General features: G+C 41.8%; 1 protein-coding gene and 1 non-coding gene across 2 annotated transcripts in view; both read right to left on the reverse strand.

Moving 5' to 3' along the window:
- Positions 1 to 20,631, reverse strand: part of Cfap54 (cilia and flagella associated protein 54) — a 283,795-nt gene that overhangs the window by 172,124 nt on the left and 91,040 nt on the right. Inside the window, exons 27-33 of the mRNA XM_051139645.1 lie at positions 16,813 to 16,938; positions 14,778 to 14,895; positions 11,466 to 11,555; positions 10,050 to 10,176; positions 5,131 to 5,245; positions 4,260 to 4,360; positions 283 to 513 (exon numbers count right to left, since the gene is read on the reverse strand). Coding sequence (XP_050995602.1) covers positions 283 to 513; positions 4,260 to 4,360; positions 5,131 to 5,245; positions 10,050 to 10,176; positions 11,466 to 11,555; positions 14,778 to 14,895; positions 16,813 to 16,938 — 908 coding nt within the window. The remainder of the gene's footprint in view (positions 1 to 282; positions 514 to 4,259; positions 4,361 to 5,130; positions 5,246 to 10,049; positions 10,177 to 11,465; positions 11,556 to 14,777; positions 14,896 to 16,812; positions 16,939 to 20,631) is intronic.
- LOC127183807 (U6 spliceosomal RNA) lies at positions 16,549 to 16,655 on the reverse strand. Its single transcript, XR_007830061.1, has one exon. It is a non-coding gene; the product is annotated as a U6 spliceosomal RNA (small nuclear RNA).

Below are 20,631 nucleotides of genomic sequence, written 5' to 3' on the forward strand. Positions count from 1 at the left end.
GTGACACGATGTCTGCTAACATCAACATGTATTACGAAGTCAGGCTGGCACTAGAAGCTACACTGATGAACAGATTCAAGACATATGCAAATTAGCACTACACAAGACATTACTGAGCATTTATTAGGGAAAGAAACCAACATACCAAAATGGAAAACACCATGATGGCCAGTGTAATGCAAACATTCTGGAAACCTCACTAAGCTGAAGCCGGGGGCATTCAAATGCACGGTGTGTGTTCATGAGATGAACAGAGTGTGATTTACCAGTATCATTCTATACCTGACATTCGAATGGGAAGAGGAGACCTTCATCTTCGTGCGCTCGGACAGCTTTTGTAAAAACAAGTGAAAGTGAGCACTCGCCAGATACAGGTTCATCTGCGATCTCCAAGGGAACTCTTCGAGCATTATTTGATGGAATCTCTTTCTTTTAACATAATTTAGTATTAAGGGATTCAAGTTATCTGTGAGGCTCCGATATGCCATTTTTTTAACATCAGGTCTCTTGTTTCTGCCAAGAGAAAAAGAGGTTTTTGAAGTTATACAGAAATAAAAAACTAAGCATTAAATAAAGAAGAGTGATTCCAGTTTGTACAGAATATGTTAGGAAGTCGCTTGACTACACTTAGGAAAATGTTTTTGGCTTGTTTATCATTTCTTCAGTGATCAAGATGTGAAACTGTGTGGCAGAGAGGCGGCAAGGAGAGCCGTCAGGGGCAGAGATGCTACTCAATTGCTTTCCGGGATCTTGCATGTTCTAGCTCAAACAAGAGCTTTGTTTTTCCACAATCCAAAGGCCACTGGGATTACACAAACCACGCTGTTTTCACATATCAGCTTTTTCTATACTAAACAACAAACTCATTTTTCTATTTTAATCCTTAAGGGAAAAAAATGGAGCAAAATTTTGTCTAACATTAGTTAGACTCCACAGGAAGTAAAATTTCAATCAAGTGTAGATAAAAATAATTTCAAATGTGAACATATTCAATATGTTATGGGAGGAAAATATTCAAGTTTTCTTTCATAGTTCATATTTGAGTCTGATTTTGCTTTTCTGAGAGTGAATCTTGTTACATAGCCCAGGCTAGCTTTCACCTCTCCATCCTCCTGCATCAGCCATCAAAGAAAGCATTATGATAGTTCAAAATTTTTTAAAGATACTGTACATTTAATCTTTTTTTTAAAAAAAGCATTCCTACGCTGTCCTTTAGACATCTTGGTGTCTTTGTTTTTGTTTACCCAGCTATTCCACTCCTTGGAATATACCCAGAAGATGCTCCAGCACACAACAAGAAAATTTGCTCAACCATGTTCATAGCAGCCTTATTCATAATAGCCAGATCATGGAAACAGCCTAAGTGTCCCTCAGTAGAAGAATGGATAAAGAAACTGTGGTACATTTATACTATGGAATACTACTCAGCTATTAAAAACAAGGAATTCCCGAAATAAATGGATTGAGCTAGAAATTATCATAATGAGTGAGTTAACCCAGAAGCAGAAAGACTCAAATGGTATATACTCACTTATATCTGCATACTAGCCCAAGGGATATGTCCCACGATAGCCTTCACTTACCAGGAAACTGGGACAGAGGGGAAGACATCCTATTGGGACTCTAGATGAGAGAAGCATGGGAGAATAGCAAAGTAGAAGGATCCAGAGGGTCCTAGAAACCTACAAGTAGAACATTATGATAGGCAGATTTGGGCCCAGGGGTCCCACTCAAACTAAGGCACCAGCCAAGGACAATACAGGTGGTAAACTTTAAACCCTTACCCAGATCTAGCCAACGGTCAGAACATTCTCCACAGTTGAGTGGAGAGTGGGATATGACTTTCTCACGTACTCTGGTGCCTCACATTTGACCATGTCCCCTGGAGGGGGAGACCGGGTGGCACTCAGAGGAAGGACAGCAGGTTACCGAGAAGAGACTTGATACCCTATGAGCATATACAGGGGGAGGTAATCCCCCTCAGGAACAGTCATAGGGGAGGGGAGTAAGGGGAAAATGGGAGGGAGGGAAGAATGGGAGGACACAAGGGATGGGATAGCCATTGAGATGTAACAAGAATAAATTAATAATAAAAATTTAAAAAAAATAAAAAAGCATTCCTATAGATCAATGGTTTGCAAATGTGAAGACATAAGTTTGGATTCCCAGAACCCGCATAAAAAGGATGTGGTAATTCATGCCTGTAATCCCATCATTGGAAGCAGCCACAGGATGATTTGCTGGTCAGCCAGTCTAGCCAATCAGCAAGCTCCAAATTCAGTAAGAGACTTTGACTCAAAATTGAAGTAGGGAGCAACTAAGGAAGACAATGTCAACCTGTGGTCTCTACATGAGTAATCAGATGAGAGGATCTCATGAATACACACCCCAAAACATCAAAATATTTTCCCTTTGTATTCTTATATTATGTGTGCCTAATTAGCTCTCTGCTCATTCCTATAAGCCCCCTCTTTTCCTCTCATGTACCCCTCTCTAGTTTCACGGCCTCTACCCACACTTCCCTCTGATACATGCATTTTATATGTTGTTCAGTTCTAAATATACTAAATGTGGTTAACAAACGTACTTTAATTCAAGGCTTTTGGGCTTTTTGTTGTTATACTAGGTTAAATTTTCTACTGAAATTGTGACTCTTAAATGATTATCCTGAAATTAAAAGTGTCATTGCCAAGACAACATTAATCTTGTCTTTGTGTAGGGAAGCCAGTTCTCCTCAAGAAGCTAAGAAGAGCCTACAGGGCCCCACCAGAAAGCAGAAGAAAGGCCAGGGAGTGATCAGGAGAACAAGCCTCATCCTGTGGTAGACTAGTGACGTGAGATGCTACAGCCAGCCCACAGCTGCACAAGGTAGAGAATGTTCCAGTACCTGAGTGGTTGCTAATATTTACTTGCACTCTAACAATGAGACCAATCACCACGATGGTAATGGCCACATATGTCCTACAGATTGCACAGAACGAAACAGATATACAAAGAGACACATGTGTAAACTCACATAAAGTTGCTATACTTTGAATAAAGTCGCTGGGTTGTATTACTTCCAGTGTCTTGGTTTGTGATAATGTAAAGGAGTCACAGTGTCCCTTGAAAACCAGGTAAAGAACTTATGGGGTATGTTTCTCATAAACGCATATAAACCTTCAATTATCTGAAAAAAATCTTTAAGACACATATTACAACAAGTATGTCAATATCACAGGATTTGGAGGGATTACACTTGAGGCCTCGGCCTGGAAACAATGAGAAGAAATGAGAGGAATGAACACTAAAAAAGAATAAGCCAGATTTCCACTCTCTGTATATACTATAACCATGCACACAGACAAACTTGAACCCAGGAGTAAATTACCAAGTCATGTAGATAATCTTTATACCAAAATTCTATTATATCTCTATTCAGAGAATAGAGGAAGTCAGAAATGTAATTTTTAAATCCATATAAAAATAGTGCTTTTTATAGCTAACAAAAAGAAAGTAATACATTTAGGATGAAACCATACAATGTATTTTTTTTTTTTTAAATTACAAGCTCTTAAAATGCAGTCTGTCTTCTAAAAGAAAGATGTAGAGATGCAAAGAAACAAAACAAAACTTTCCAGGCTGGTGTGGATATTCAATTCTCTTTTCAAATTCACAATAGAATACTTCCTGTTACTCAGAAAGCCAGTCTAAACTATTTTCTAAAAGATTATTCAAGACCCAGGTGAAGGAAAGCAACATGCTGGAGGGGCATTTTCTATCACACAACAAGCTTCACTTTAAGGTCAAAATAATTGCAGTAGTGGGTTGCTGATGCAGAAAACAGACAAACTAATGGGATAGAGAAGAGGTCCCAAAACTAAATTCAAGAACAGTCACTAAATAACAAAGGAAACAGTGACAATAGACTCTATGATTAGGGAACAGATGATCCAATAGATGGCACCATCTAAAATAGACTACAATTCAGGGGAAGGAATGGATCAGCAGTTAAGAGCCCTGGATACTCTTCCACAGGACATGGGTTCAGTTCCCAGCACCCACATGGCAGCTCACAACCATCTGTAACTCTAGTTCCAGTGTATCCTCTTCTGACCTTCATGGGCACTGCACACACATATTGCACTTACATATATGTGTGTAACTCACTGAGATGGATTATTTTGTATAGCAGGTTTTCCAGCATATCCCTAGAACTCAAGTTAGTACCCAACACGCAGTAAGCCTCAAGTGAGCTGGTGCTTACGACTCATTCATACCTTTCCAGGTCAGATAGCTCAAAAATGGATGGGTTCTTAAAAAAATAATCTTTAAGAGTTTCCTTTTTCTTCTTTCTTCTTCTCGTCAGCATCTCTGAACTCTCCATGGAAAAGAGAACAGATGTTACAAGTTAAACTTGGAACAGAAGCCTATCACCCCCTCATGCTTCAATGCTTATCCCTTATGAAACACACTGGTTTTTCCTACGTCCTTTAATTAAAATTACTATCAAAGGAGTGGAGAAGTGGCTCCAATGTTAAGATCACTTGCTGCTCTTTCAGAGGACCTGAGTTCGATTCCCAGCACCCATGTGTTGGCTCACAACCATCTGTAATTCCAGTGCCTGGATATCTTAGGCCCTCATCTTGCCTCTGTAAGCACCAGGTGCACACATGATACACAAACATATATGTATGGAAAATATCCAAACATGTAAAGATAAATAAATATTAAAAGTAAAATCGGACTCTTAGGGGCTGGAGAGATGGCTCAGCAGTTAAGAGCCCCGTCTGTTCTTCCAGAGGTCCCAAGTTCAATTCCCAGCAACCACATGGTGGCTCACAACCATCTATAATGAGATCTGATGCCCTCTTCTGGTGTTTAGGTGCACATGCAGACAGAGCACTCATACAGAAGATAAATAAAATCTCAAAAAAAAACAAACAAACAAACAAAAAAAGGACCCCTATACCAAAATATTTGATTATAGGAACATCTATATTGTTTAAGAATTTATTATGAAAGTATAAAATTGTTCCTATTAGTATTTCTGTTTATAAATTAAAATATAATCAGCCATCTTTAGATGTACAATCTCTTAATCTATTTTATTAATTTAAACTTCAAAACACATTTTAACAAATTACTTACTCTTCCTATCTCGATCACTATAGATTTATACTTCTTGGGAGATTTGGGTGACTTCTTAGAGAAGGCATTGTCCTTATATTTTAACCGTTTTACTCCAATAAGGGACTCGTTTCGCCTAATCCACTCAGAGGGAAAAAAAAAGATAGTCAAAACATATGCAAAAAAAAATTGCTGGCAACAACGTCTCAGAATAATAAATCTGTAAAGAATGCTGTCATTGAAACTGCAAAGTGGAAGGGCGCCCATAGTGCATGCTCCATGCATCACTGGGGGGACTCCCTGGGCATCTGACCTCCTAACAGTATGATGTCATTCACACTGAAAACGTGCAAAAAGGGTGCACATGTAAGTCCACAGGGAAAGGAGGAAGAGCTGAAAGCACAGTGTAGGTTGGACAGAATCAGGCTGAAAATCAGCTACAGTTACTTCCCTTCATGAGGAAGACAGAAGCCACATCAGAGTGACTCTACACGAACTACCTTGTTTCTGGCTGATTTCAGTCTTCTTGGTTCCATCCTGCCTAAACTCCCAACGGCCACTGCCCTTTGCTAAGCTTTCTCCCCTCCCCGCCCCACTTGGGAGCCTCATTTTCCCATCACGGCGTCCAGTTCTCCAGGCACAGTAAGGTTTCTCGGTGTCTTGTTATTGATATGTGTCGGCTAATTTCCTGAAATGCATACATTTTCTGGAATTTGTTTCTTGCTAGAGAGAGGGAGAAATCCTCTTCTAAGGTGGTGAATGGGAAACAAGCACTTGAGTGAATTGCAAAGCTACAAGGTTAATACAATGACTGAGTGAGCGACTCTAGATAGCTAGTTCCTGTCAATATGATAGAAATACCAAAGATGAGTATGATCAAATTTCATCTTGTTTGTAGTAGTAGTTGGTAGACTGGTATCTTACTACAGTTTTGTGTGCTGTCTCTGCCTCTGTCTCTGTCTCTGTCTCTCTCTCTCTCTCTCTCTCTCTCTCTCTCTCTCTCTCTCTCTCTCTCTCTCTGTGTGTGTATGTGTGTGTTTAGCATGTACACATATGTTTGAATGAGCACCTTTGAAGACATGTGGTGACCACAGGAGAACATGAGATATCCTGATCTGATCTTTTATACTCCCTCTTGCTCCTTTGTGACAGGATTTCTCTCTGAACCTAGGGATGGCTATTTTGGCTATTCTGGTAGCCAACAACTCTGTCTCCGTCCACCCATGGTACTAGAGCTGTATGCATGCTTGGTCATACACGGTATTTACGTAGATGCTAGAGATGGGTTTCAGGCTCTTGTACTTATCCAGCAAGTGTTCTTACCCAGTGAGCAATCCCGCTGACCCCTCCCTTTAGTCTTTATTCTTTACTAGACAATGAAAATTCTTCTTTTGTTGTTGTTCTTTTTCAAATATCACTCATTACTCTAGCCTATACTACAGTTTATCTGAAGGAAACTGCATTGAAATTATTTTAAAAACCAACAAAGTAGTTTTTAGATAATAGATGCATTCACAAAATTATGTCTGACTATAAAGTGTTATACTGCCTTTTCATTTTAGGTAGAACATATGTAAAATATGTATGTGTGTTTTATACAAAAACGTCATCTTTTTCAAATCAGTCAATACTCCCACACCACCCCTGGTAAATTTAGTGATATACTCTGTAAAAATTGGATTTTTAATTATACTTTCAAGTTCATACAGGAACGTTATTGGTTTTGCATCTAACTATCCTATGATAGTTATCTCTTTTTGCCAATTATCTTTAGATTAAGTTAAAAGAAACAATTATTGTCAATGTCTCCATTTTCAAAGTACTTCACTGTGGAATCCATTTAACAGTTTTAATTCTCCTTGCTGTGTTAATCATAAAATCTCTAATTCTAATTTCTTTTCTTAATATACTGGCAAGACCTTTCAGAGCAATGGTAATTGTCAGAAGGTAAAATGAGTTTCCTTGTTTGGGGCTTAGTTTAATAGAAAATCACCTGATCTTAATTTTATAGGAATAATCATTGAATTTACCAGACAATTTTTAGAAAACTCCGATTGGTTCCTGTGGCTACCTATAATAATTATATTTCCATATCTCCTACTCCATCTGCCTTGAGAATAAAATATTTATTTTATGCTGGATTTGTGTGCTAGTACTCATTTTGGATTTCTGTCTCTGCATATTGCTCAGTACACTTTACTTTTTTCTACTTGTTCACTCTCTGCATCCAGTTGACTAGAAACTTTGTTGATATGTGGTAAATAGCTGTACATAGACAAAAAAATACAAGTGCCCACAGAGGCCAGACGAGGGCATCAGTGTAAATGTAGCTTTTATTTGCCTGATGCAACTGTCGTCTCAGAAGCTTACTGCAAAATAAATTCATCATTTCTAGCTCTTTCTGAATTCTAGGCAATGCAACTCAGCTGTTCTGGCTCAGACTCCTCTTCAAGCTGACTAATTCAAACTGGCTTTTCTCATCTTCTCCTGAACTGCTCTGCTTGGCCTCAAACTCTGGCCATTTGTTCTAGTCTTCTGGCTCCTTCTCATTCTCTAGCTCCAACTGCTTCTGCACTAATTCACAAACAAATTCAGCTCCACTGCACTGCACTCACTCAACTGAACCGGCTGAAATTATCTGAACTGCCACTGCTCTGTCTCTCAACTGTCAACTCAACTGAACTGCACCAAACTGCATGAACTCAAGTGAACTCAACTCTACTATACTGTCTTCTCTACTGAACTCTGTACTCTACTGTATTTTCTTCTCTTCTCTCTCCTCTCTTTTCTCCTTCTCCTCCTCCTTCTTCTCTCTCTCTCCTCTCTCTCTCTCTCTCTCTCTCTCTCTCTCTCTCTCTCTCTCTGTGTGTCTCTGTGTCTCTCTCTCTGTGTCTCTCCTCTCTCTCTTCTTCTCTCTTTTCGTCTCTCTTCTCTCTCTCTCTCTCTCTCTCTCTCTCTCTCTCTCTCTCCCTCCCTCCCTCGCCTCCATCGCCTCCCTCGCTCTGCTTCTCTCTCTCATCTCTCTCCGGCTCTCTACTCTCTCTCTCGCGTTCGTTCTTCTCTCTCCTGGACCTACCTTACTCTATTGTCTCAATTCTACTGTACTGCTCTGAAGTACCTTCTTTTTCCTGTCCTTGTGAGAGTTGGGCATATTCTAACTCTGACTCATTCGGTCAATTCTTTCTCTGATTCATCACTTTGTCTGCCCCTCAATTTGACATCACCTTCTAACATGGGCGCTTCCTTCTACAAACTAACTTTACCTTCATTGTCTTAAATTAAAGCTGTGTATTAAGGGTGTGTCTGTATTCCAGCAAGAGGGATTAAAGGTGTGCCATTCCAGCTGGACCACACAGACCGTCTTTGGATGTGAACAAAGCAGCCATGTTGCTGGATGAAAATTCTCTACACATCCAGTCACCTGGAGCTAGAGTTACAGGCAGTTGTAAACTGCCCAACACAGACGCTGAGAGCAAAAACAGGGGCCTATAGAAGAGCAAGAAGTGCTCGTAGTCACCAGCCAACTCCCCATCCCTGTAAGTGGCATTTTAAGCCACAGCATCATAATAGTTTCTCTTTCAAATTAGTCTTATCAGCAATTATCCCCACAAACTTTGACTTCTCAAATAGAACATGAAACTTCATGAAATACCTTCACTGGGGCTTATAATCACCTGAATGTACAATCACCTACATTCAGAATGAGAAGGTGACAAAATAACAACTGAAGGGGTTTGTTCTTTAAGTAGTGCCAGTCACATCTGACAAACCTTATCAAAGGCTAAGGTTTAATTTGCATGCATATTAAGCATAACGTGTGATGCTGTAAACTGGAGGAATGCAGATGGAAAACTTCCTGGTACAGGGTGAAGTGTTTCAAATGCAGAAGCACGCCACACATGTAAGCAAGCAGACATGAGTGCTACGTCTGCTCTGTTCCCTATGCACCCTGACCTGGTGAAAACATCTCCTTGGCCTCAACGTTTAAATGGCTGCCATTGTCTACATCAGCTGCATTGCTCAGTGTCCAGGCTCAGATATTCATGACACCATTATTCAGTGCTCATGACCCACTTCATCTATTTACCTTTCAGAAGGCCTGTTGTCATTATTTTATTATTTATTATTATTGTTGTTGTTGTTATTATTATTATTAATGTTCATGGTCCTTCTGATTTTCACAAGTCTTGACTGCTTTTTAATTGAATATGGCTTTCTAATTCTGACCAGTTCTCTGATTAGCATGACCTATTATAGTTAATAGGCACAGTCTCCTCCAACTTTTGAAAATACTATTCTCATAGCCCAAGCTTTGGCTTTCATAAATAAGATGCTTTATTTTACAAAGAAATTTCTATGTGGATTCCCTCCTCTTTTGGTGCCATTTACAAAAAGTAAGCCTCATGTTACTTGCTGCTATTTTTATTCAAATGGGACTGGTAAGTTTATACTCGATGACAGACCAGCACACTTGTCAGTGGTCCAAGGACAAGTTGGATGTATCTGGAGTGAGACATTATAATTTTCTTTGAGAGTAAAGACAATCACTCCAGCTTAGGAAACAGAGGGGCAGCTTGAAAGCTTACACAGGTGAAACCCCAAAGGAAGGGCTCTGCTCATTAGGACAGAATCAGGAGCACATGGTAAATGCGCAAAGCTAGACTCTACGCCTGCCACAAGAAAGAGCCGGCAGCCTAGGGAGACCATTACTCACACTGGCGCAGTGGAAACAGCCTGCTGTCTTTGCTGCTGGTGATGAGAGCATGCACTGGTTTGGCTGCTTAGTTCAGCTGCATAAATATCTTTATAGATAGAAGTTAGTTACCGACAAAGACACACGCCTTCTCTGTCTTTAAGCTCACAGTTGCAATGGCTGCACACTTTCTTCATCTACCTTCGTAAAAGTCTTGACATGTGCAGAACTAGGATGGCAAGTGTACCTCCTCAAGAAGTCATTAACAGGGCCGGCTATCTCCGCCACGAGGTAAAATTTTTCGTCGTTCATGCACTTGAGCATAACTTGTGTAAAGAATTCCAGGAATCTTGGCCTGTGCTTAAATTTCATGACTATAGAGACAAGAAGTTCATTTGAGAGTCACCAGTGTCTCTTGTAACAAGTGCCAAAATTCCTAGTGCTAGCAGTCCTTAGGCACAACAGGCCCGTGGATCAATCTACTTTTAGATTTCCCATGTATTTATTTTATTTCATTTTTTATTAAAATACACTTACAGAATTCCTCCTCTCCCTCCCTAATTCTCCCACACCCCTCAGTCCCTATCAAAATCATTATCTCTTCTTTTAAGTATTTTATTTTATACACACACACACATACACACATACATCCTAATAATTTTATATAAATGAAACCTGGTGATCTATACAGTGTTAATGTGTGCATATGATTTTAGGGCTGGTTATTTGTATTTAGAAGCCAATTATTCCTACAGACAAATGTAGCCCTTGCCTCTCTTCAAAGAAACTTCCTCTGGCAGCATATGGAGTCCATTATAGAAAAGCCACAACCGGTCAAAATGCAGAGAACAGCCAACCAGGGGGCGCCCCACCCAATCTGACACATCTATGTCAACACCCCTATGCCTAAGGCTCAGGGAGCACTGTGGAGGAGAGGGTAGAGGTTGTAAGACCCAAAGGATCAGAAGTCTACTGTGAGATTGCGTCTTCCAGCTACGACAGGGAGGCCACATCCATGGACGCTCAATACTGTGTCCTCCTGAACAGAGGCAATAACAGTCACATCCAAGGAAGATGGGGGAATCTTGTGGGGCCATCGTGAGATGGAGAGCCACAGGCAGAGGATGACTGCTAAGGGAGAGGATTACTCTCCCCTGGGAACGAGGCCCCTTACTGGTTAGAGTTTTCACTTATAAATATTAAAGCGGATGTTAGGCGAGCCTTATTCCAGAGGCCACTGATATTTTATGCTGCACACCTGACTCATCTTACAAACCCCTCAATAATAAGAAAGAGTCAACTGACGTTGCCTGTGATGTACAGCTGTCAGGAGAAGACGCTGGTCTTATCTTACACTGATTTGCACCACACACTACTCAGAGCTAAACAAAAATGCTACTGTCTCTTCGCAGCTGAATTTTAAAATGATGACTGCATCTTTCTGGTGCCCTTCCTTTTGTCAGCCTCATAATGACACAGTTCACTTCAAAGCAGCCAGGAAGGCTCTTTCTTCCCAGACTTTAAGTCACCTATTTGGGTTTCTCAATTACTTTGCAGTCAAGAGTCTGCATTCCTCTCAGTGGGTGAGAATGCTGAGTGTGCGAGACATCTCAGAGCATACAAAAGAAGCAACGTACAGCAAAAGGCAGCTCCTGTCACTCACCTTCCTTCACGGCGCCTTTCACCGTCCAGTTTAAAACCACAGGGTAAAGGAAGATTGGGTCCTCTGAACCAGAGAGTTCAGTTGAGATAACTAAGGTTTAAAAAAAAAAAAAAAAAAAAAAAAAAAGTTAGTAAATTCTAATTTGTTTAGATCTCAATAACCAATCTCTGTTCAGATCTCAATAACCAACACATGCAAATCTTTTAGAGGGTGCTTTTTTTAAATAGGGGAAATACTCTGCTAAATACTAAATTATAGGCATTAAAATACCAAATATATCATATTTTGGAATTGGGGGGAAAGATCCATTACTTTCCTTTCTCTTAAAATTTAAGAGGCTCAGGATCTATTAGTTATATTACTCTCATCCTTCTAAAGTCGAAGTCACTCTATGAGTCATAACCTGCAGCACAGACTGTTGGGTTCTGCTTCAGTCTACCTGTGACGTCATTGCCTACCTGCCATGGAGCGTGGCCCTGCCCCGTACATAAAAGGACAGGCCTATCCTGCCCCTCCTTCTCTTACCCGCCCCCCAACACACACTCCTTGTAACTCTCTCTCCCCCCCCCTCTCTGTGTGTGTGTGTGTGTGTGTGTGTGTGTGTGTCTGTCTGTCTGTTCCCCCTCCCCCTTTCCTTCTCTCCCGATGCTCATTTAATGAACCTCATATAGTCTAATATCTTCTGCCTGGCATCTTATTCTCTTATTATCTTCTTATCATTTTCTTATATAACACATAAAATTAGTGCCTGGAACCTGAGATACGAAATCTAAAGGGCCAAATTCCTCTCTCTAAATACTTCTGCTGCTCTCCCACTTCCCGCTGCCTGACAAAGCCACCTGTGAGGAAGCCTTCCCAAGCAGCTCTTCAAGACTGCCACTGAGGCCATGATTCTAGGCTGAGGTCATTTTCTGCTGCTTTGCTTACTCCCGGTGCCCAGCACAGAGCACAGGTGATTCGCTATGCCGTGTGGCCAGGCAACCCCCACAATGGCACTGTTCATGGTGAACCCTGGTGTGGACTAGAAGACCACATATTATTGGTAAACAAATGCCCACCACAGAGTGTGACCAATTTTTGGTTCCTCTGGTGTGACTTTTATCTGGCCACATTCTGCCAGCCACCTGTAGGTATATTCTTATACCCCACCACCGGAGCACATCTCAGGTAATCCTCTGGGACTGGGTGATTGCTTATTGGGTGTGATGTTTGCACCATATATAAAAAAAGCTTAACTTCTATTTATCAACTTTTAGATAAAGAAACCAACAAATCTCATTTTATTGTACCCTGGCTCAAAATGTTTATTTCAAGGTTATACAATGTTAAAATTTAAATCACTGCCTTAAAACATGTTTAAATCTATTTTCTAAATGTGATGTTATTGATCATACAAAAAACTGTTCTGCTTTCTTTTTATGGACTGTGTTTATTTTTTTAATGCTCCAACAGGGATAAAACCTAAGTCTTGGTCTTTAAGCATTAAGATAATCTATAAATAAAGTTGCCTATATAAATACTCTTACGATAACTGCGGTCTCACTGCCATCTTAACTAAAAGGCTGAGGATGTTTCCTGAACTCCCATATAGGAACTGGTAAAATCTTTAAAACCTGAGAAGAACCTTCCTGAAAGGGTCAACTACAGCAAAACTATACTCCAGGCCTTAAGCTACTCTCCCTGCAACAAGGAATTAGAGGTCTGCCATGCCCCCTCCTGCTGGGGTTCAGCCTGAGCCATCTCCACCAGGGACCTGTTTCAGACACAGCCAAAAAGAAGACCCTGGTCCCTAAGCTTGCTCGTTGGCGAACTGGCCTATGGATGTCAAAATGCTCAGATGCCTCTGCTAATGCTATGTGTCTGCTGCCTTTTCCTACAATGTGTACATGTCTAACAATGTGTATTTCACTGCAGATTACAAACAGTGATGATGCTAACGTGTCTAAAATGTATCTCCCTTTTTGAACTTAAAAGGATTCTTGTAAGCTACAGGAAATCCATCTCTCAGGTCAAATGGAGTCCAGATAAGTGCTGTCAATCCACAGCCTAAGTTTCTCACCTATAGCCCATCTCTGAGGGTGGGCTTCCTTGTCCCTTTCACTGGTGTGGGACTCCCCTGTCTAATACTCAACTGCCACTTTCTTGCACCCAACACCAGCTGAATTCTCCCTTCCTAGTTGAGTAAGCACTTCCCTTTATCCAAGAGACTGTCAACACCTCTCTGGTTCACTGGGAGCAGAGGTACACAACCCCAGGCTTCACAACTGAGGCTGTTCCTCTTCACTGACCTACAACTAGGACCGTTCCCATCAGATGAGCTTTCAGATGTAGCTTCTTTCCCACAGCTGCCACTGCCGCTGTCCAAAACTCCAGTGCACTGAGTAGCTACGTCTCCAGGCCAGTTCATCTGCTGAGCTGTGCTCCTTTGGTCACTGGTCAGTGCTGCTGAGCTGCTGAGAAGTCTATACCTGTCTTCTTGTGTCACTATCCATTTTGGGGGATGCCCTAATGGGTTACTGGCTTCAACTCCCCATGGAAAACGTCCAGACGTCTATTCCTCCTAGCATTCCTTTGGGATGCCTTCTGGAGAATTTCAAATCCCTGTGCCCACATTAAGAGCTGCTAAGCTTACACACCTCTGAAACCAAACTTGGACAGATCCAAAACCAAACCATTTTAATTATTGCCAGTGATCAGGTAAAATGGAAGGAAGTTCTTATATCCAAACCTTTTTCTTTCCTCTCCCAAAATTTTCAAATATTGTATCTTTCCTTATTCTCAAGCCTTTTCTCTTTGTTCTCCCAAGAGTTTCAAATGTACACCTAAAGGGAATTTTCTCCCTAACCAACTAACGTTGTCTTCTGCCCTCGTATGTGTTCCAGTATCCTGCCAGACCTTCTGCATCCAGGACATCATCACAGCAGCTACCCACAGCTGCTCCAGTCCAACCTCACAGATCATGTCAGCTGGACCTGCACTGCCCGTCCTAGCTGCAGATGCTCCCAGACCCTGGACAGAAAATACAACAATAGTGCCAAGGCTGTAAAGGCCTACCCTAAAGCTGTAGGACATGGGCCCAAGCCCAAGTCGACCATGCTTGGGAAACCCCCTATCATTATGAGGCACACCTGGAAGAAGCATCGAGCAACTCCTCTTAACAAGGTGTTGTTAGGATTAATGGCATCATGTAGACACACGATATAATCCTTAAAGGGTTTAGCAAATACTAATATCATCTTCATTCTTTCAGCAAAATATTTCCTCATTTTAAGAAACATAATGCTAAACAGATACAAGAGGGAAAAAAATTACATTGCTTTGTCAATTTGAGTAGATGTGTCTCCAACAAGGCCAGCTGTTCGTTTATCTTTTCAGGCAACAGCACCTGCTGTGGCTTCCTGGTTTTTGAAGTTTTCTTAGAACAAGTACCCTAGAAACATTGGTAAATGTCAGAATGTATTTCAACATGTTAAGGAAACTGTCATTTTCAAATAACCTGCTCTATGTTCGGCTTATCCCTTTCCTATTTAAGAGGCAAGACTATGATGTGTGCAGCTAAGCAACAAGAATTAGCAATTTATAGTAACTGATATTGCATTCTAGCTGAAAGTACTAGGAGTTACATGGAGAGAACCAAAATGCTCCCATTTCCTCTGCCTCCCATCCACTAACTCCCACCCTAAGCCCGGACCTTCTAGAACATGTCGTGGTGGTAGTGGTGGTGGTGATGGTGTGTGTGTGTGTGTGTGTGTGTGTGTGTGTGTGTGTGTGTGTGTGTGTGTGTGTGTGTTGAAAAAGCATCATCTGTAGCTCAGGCTGGCCTCAGACCACTAAGTAGCCAAGGATGACTTTGAACTTATGATCTTCTACGCTCCACCTCCTCAGTCCTGGGATTATTTATGAGCAGGCTCCATCAAAGTCGGTTTAAGCAGAGCTAAGGATCCCACCTGGGGCTTCAAGCATGCTAGGCAAGCACTTGGCCTACACCTCCAGGTGCTGCAGTCTTCCTAAAGTAGCTGTCACCTACAAAAATCCTCAAAGTAAAATCCCCAGCCAGCCCGCAGGAGGGCATCCTTTTATTTCTCTCATTCTTACTGTCCCAGAAGGAGCTTCTTTACAACCTAACTAATTGCCTCTACCACTTTGCCTTTCACTGAAACCTAACTGTACTCAGTAATTAGCAGATTAAGGACTGGCCTGTGTGTATCCAGGCTCCCCACCATGTTTTCTCCATCTGAGACTGATAATTGACCTGCACTGTCTCCTGTTATCACAAACAAAACCTTCTAATCCTCTTTACTCTTAGAAGAGGTCTCCAGTGGCTCTGGTGATCTCTGCTTCTGACAAATTAGCAGATGCTACAACCTTAGTCAGCGGGAAGTGTCACAGCCTCCTGCTGGACCAGAGATTCCAAGGAGAGAGATGTGAGACCCACCCACAAAACTGGGAGGCACAGAGCCTTGAGTCAAGGTCTAGCAGACTGACACAAGGGGCTGGTGGGCAAACTAAGGAATTGGTTTTGAAACAAGAAACTCAGATTGCCTCCACTTGAATCAGAATTCCCTCTAGGCAAAGCAAACCCCACATCCTACTCCCCAAAAAGATCTTTTAGCGTAAAATATCCTTTAGCCAGGATGATTTGGCTGGACACCTTCTAGTGTGACTCAGAAGCCCAGAAAAACCAGGTAACCTGCAAACACGCTAGTCATTCCAAGAAAAAGCAATAAAGCCTAAGTCCCTCTAAGAGTCCTGCTTATGGAACACATATGGAAGATTAGTCTCAAAAATTAGCAGTCTTGCAAAAAAAAAAAAGGGGGGGGAGTCTAGGTATTGCTGTGGGTCAGAAATCCACTTAGAGCATAAGATAGAAAGTTCGGCTACCTGTTTACTACCCTCTGTGAGGCACTCAGAAGAAAGCAAGTTTGACTCAATGCTTCCTAAAAATGCTTCTTTATATTTCAGTGTTCAACTGAATGTAGAACGGTCTATCCTCATCTACCTTACAATCAGTACTTGAAATGGGGACTATTCAATGAGCTAGCTCTTGATTGACCCTATCTCAAAAGTATGTTTTGTTTTGTTTTTTAATATGGAACGCTTCACGAATTTGCATGTCATCCTTGCGCAGGGGCCATGCTAATCTTCTCTGTATCGTTCCAATTTTAGTATATGTGCTGCCGAAGCAAGCACTCAAAAGTATGTTTTTAAGTTAAGGAAATTCTTAATGAAATCACTTTCCTTAATGTAAAGATGACAAACTGATATACTTCTCGTGTGTTTAAGCCCAATAACTAAAGCAGCTAAATGTATTTTTAAAAGAAATAAACAAAACAATAAAACCAATTACCTCATCTCCATTATCATCTTGGCCAATACCAAATAGAGACTTGCACCCTGATGTGATGTCCAACAGTTTTTTCCCATAATTTATAAGTGTTATTGCCAGGTCATATTCCTTCCAGGAACGTAGAATCTAATTAAAAGAAAGTATTAATTATCTCTGTTGGATGCCTCTCTGTGTCCAAGTGCAATGCATAAGTTTTCATAAATTCAAATTCCCCTACGTCTTTTGGGCCTAGCAACACCTCACCATGGTTAAGAAAACTGGAAATTTACCTCCAGATCATAGGAATTAAAGTTATGTAATTCTACTATTCTTTAAGTAAAGAACTAATAACATCTTCTTATCAATAAAGCATTTCCTATCTCTCTGGGACATATAACTTTATGCTTTGTGGTACAGCACTCCACTATTAAGAAATTAGTTCTACTTTCAAAACTCATATTCAAAAAATTGTTCCTTAAAGTCATACACACAGAACCTTTTGAGTGTTCTGTTTTGCTTTGTTTTTTGAGACAAGGCCTCACGTAGCCCAGGCTGGCATCACACTCACTATGTGGCTGAGGATGGTCTAGAACGCCTGATGTTCCAGTCTTTACCTACAAAGTGCTGGGGTTATAGATTACCGGTATGTACTACTATGCCCGCCTTATCTCAAATTGCTTCCTGTGGGAAATGGCACAATTCCTGACCACAGGGTGTCATGAGTGTGGAGGGGAACCTTTAGTCAGTGATCTGCAAGACATCTTAGTGGGAGGTTGGCCCATCTCTGAAAACCTGAGAGGAATCATGCATTAACTCTTACAGAGGAAGGTTTGCTCTGTCCTTCTCATTCACGTTGCCCAGAGCTTGCTCTTTGCCCTTTCCAGTCTAGTCCTGTCCACTTTTCAAGAGCAATCCTCCACCACCATGTCCTTAGTGAGCCAAGTGGAACCCCAACACCTGCATGTTTCACCTTGTGTCTCTCTGTGCCTGAGTCATTTCCTAACGTGCCTGCCACCCCTTATTCCTACAGATTTGCCTACCTTATTATTATGATGCTGGTTATAGCATCAACTCCAAGGAGATTTTGCAGGCAGTAATCTGGTTTGCACATTTCCCATGCTGTGACTCCACACACTCATGGTAAGCCTCAGAGGGGCAGCTCTGTATAACTGTGTTGGTATGAATGTGCTACATATCTAACATGGTTCTTATTTCAGATACATAATCGCTGCTACTTCCCACATGGAGAAGGACTGTATGAAGGGTCTTAAACATAGTGAGTGGTTGGCTAGACCTGCTAAGACCTACCCAACCCTAAGAAGCAAAAATGTTTCTCTGGAGACAGGGCAATGTAATTAAAAAAAAAAAAAGGAAATGCATTGAGAGGAACATAATGTAGTAGGGCACGGTAGCGGAGCAAGGCCCTTCAGGGTGTTGGAATGCCTGAGACAACAATCTAATACCACGACTAAACGCAGATGAGATGCTTCATCACAAGCCGTCTTTACTGGGTAAGTGTAGCTACTGCCCCTAATCAAAGAATCTTCTCTTCACAGTAAATGGAGACCATCACAGAAAATCACAACCGGACACAATGCAGAGATCAGATCAATGAGTTGGGAGGAATCCGGCCCCGATACAAGAGTCAGAGCACAAGGTAGTCAGCTGTGAAACAGTCCCTGCTAGACACGGCTGCATAAACAAGGCCTGAACCACCATAATATCAATAGACATGCTAATGTGGAAGGGGAATCTTACAGGATCCCAGCCCTAGACAAGCAATTACAGGTGGAGGGACAATTAGCCTCTCCCAGGGGGTGAGCCTCCTTCTTGGTTGTCCAATAAGAGGTGGTCAGCCCTGAAACACACACACACACACACACCAAAAACACACTCAGCAGGTTGCGTTTACATGTCTGTGTATGCACATACTTACACATAAATATGACAATAACAATCAAAGAAGAGGCTACCAATTTGAGAGTTGGAGGGTTATGGAAAGAGTTGGGGAAGGTAACTTGGGGGAGGCTGGAGGGAGGAAAGAGGAGACTGAGGTAATTGTGTTCTTATTTAAAATGAAAAGACATGATGAATATGACCAGGGCGAGCATTGCTATTTGAAAACAGACACAGGCTGACGTGCGCTCTGCACTCTACTCCAGCTGCTCGCTGCCCGCTTTCACTCTGCTCAGACAGAGCTGCTCGCTGCCAGCTTTCACTCTGCTCAGACAGAGCTGTGCAGCCTTCTCCCTCTTGTCTAAATATATTATGAGAAAACGATAAATGAGAATTGATTTTTCCAATGAAGAAAAAGACAAAGGACTGAGTCTATTCGACACACCAAATAATGGACAGAAATGCCCTTGTATAACAGATGTCTAACACTGACAACTTTAAAATAATGCAAAAATAGCAACAATATATGAGACGGCAAATCTCAGAAGTGGCACCTCATTTCAACTGCAGCAACTTGGAGGGGAAAAATACCATTGCTTAAATAAGGAAGACTGAGCTCTCTGAGGAATTTTTCATTTTGTTTTTCAGAAGAGAAAAGTGTTGCTTAACTGGGTTTCACATGTTCTAAGATAAAATCTAGAGCTGTTTGTATCAAATGAACACCTGAAATTGGGAATCGGAGATAGCCCATGATTCAGGAACAATAGACTGGGCTACAGGAAATTTCTAGAATGGCAATGCCCAACTGTACCAGCTGAGAGAAAGCCAGCTCAAGTAGCTAACGTCCTGATAAGTATATTCTTTTTTCAGGTGAGGTTGTATTCAGGATCATTTCTGGTATGACATAAATTAATCCCCTAATTCCTCAAGTGAGGGAAGAAGAGGTAGGGGACATAACTGACAAACCAGGAAGTGCACAGTGCAAGGCCAGAGCCACTGAGTACCAAGGGCAGGAGGCAGCAGCAGGAGGATTCACGGAAGTAGACCACCATGGGGGCGGGACTACTACTGGAACCAGCATCATCCCCCATCTTCCACAGCTATTGTCTCTGGAACCCGCTCATATTTCCAACTCCCTCACAGTCGCCAGGCAACCTGCAGGGATCTTGCTCTTTTTTTCCATATCTTTCCCCTTTCCCCTGCAAACTCCTTTCCATGTTTTAGATTGTCAGCTAAGCAGGGTTCCTTGTGTTTGCTCGTCATAGAAAATTTGCTATTGCAAAGTCACCAGATGCCTTACAATATGGTTTCTTCGCTGAGGTGGAACCCTGCGGTGGTCGCTGCCATTTATTTAAGGTGCTTGGCTGTGTTCAGTGTTCTGAAGGAGGATGCAAGCTGCCCCTCCCCTCACCTGAAAGGGACACACTCCCACAGAAGTACCCCACTTCCATGGAAAGCAGGCCAAGCGGATGAAGGTTCTCTAAAGAAAGCAGCAGGGGTCTGGAGAGGCAGTTCCATGGTTAAAAGCACTTGCTCTTACAGAGGACCTGGCTCTGTTCCCAGCACCTGAATAGTGGTCCACAACCATCTGTAACTCCAGCCTAGGGTAGTCAACACCCTCTTCTGACTTCCAAGGGCAACAGGCAATCCACGGTGCACATACACGCAGGCAAAACACCCATATACATAAAATAGAATTTAAAAATGATGGTGGTGGTGGTGGTGGTGGTAAGAAAGACAGCAGGGGCACACTAGGCCCAGCACAATACTAATGAACTTGGCAGCACGAGAGAAGGGCAGGTGTTGCCTGTGGTTACAGCAAGTGTTGGTGACAGGGGACGAATGATGCAGAAAGGCTGAGAAGGGTGGGGAATGACAGGCAGTTTTTCATCAGATTCCTCCCCACTGCCCAGTGTTTGGAGGCTAGAGCTGCTTCTTGGGACT

The sequence above is a fragment of the Acomys russatus genome, chromosome 31, assembly GCF_903995435.1.
Source record: "Acomys russatus chromosome 31, mAcoRus1.1, whole genome shotgun sequence".
Lineage (NCBI taxonomy): Eukaryota > Metazoa > Chordata > Mammalia > Rodentia > Muridae > Acomys > Acomys russatus.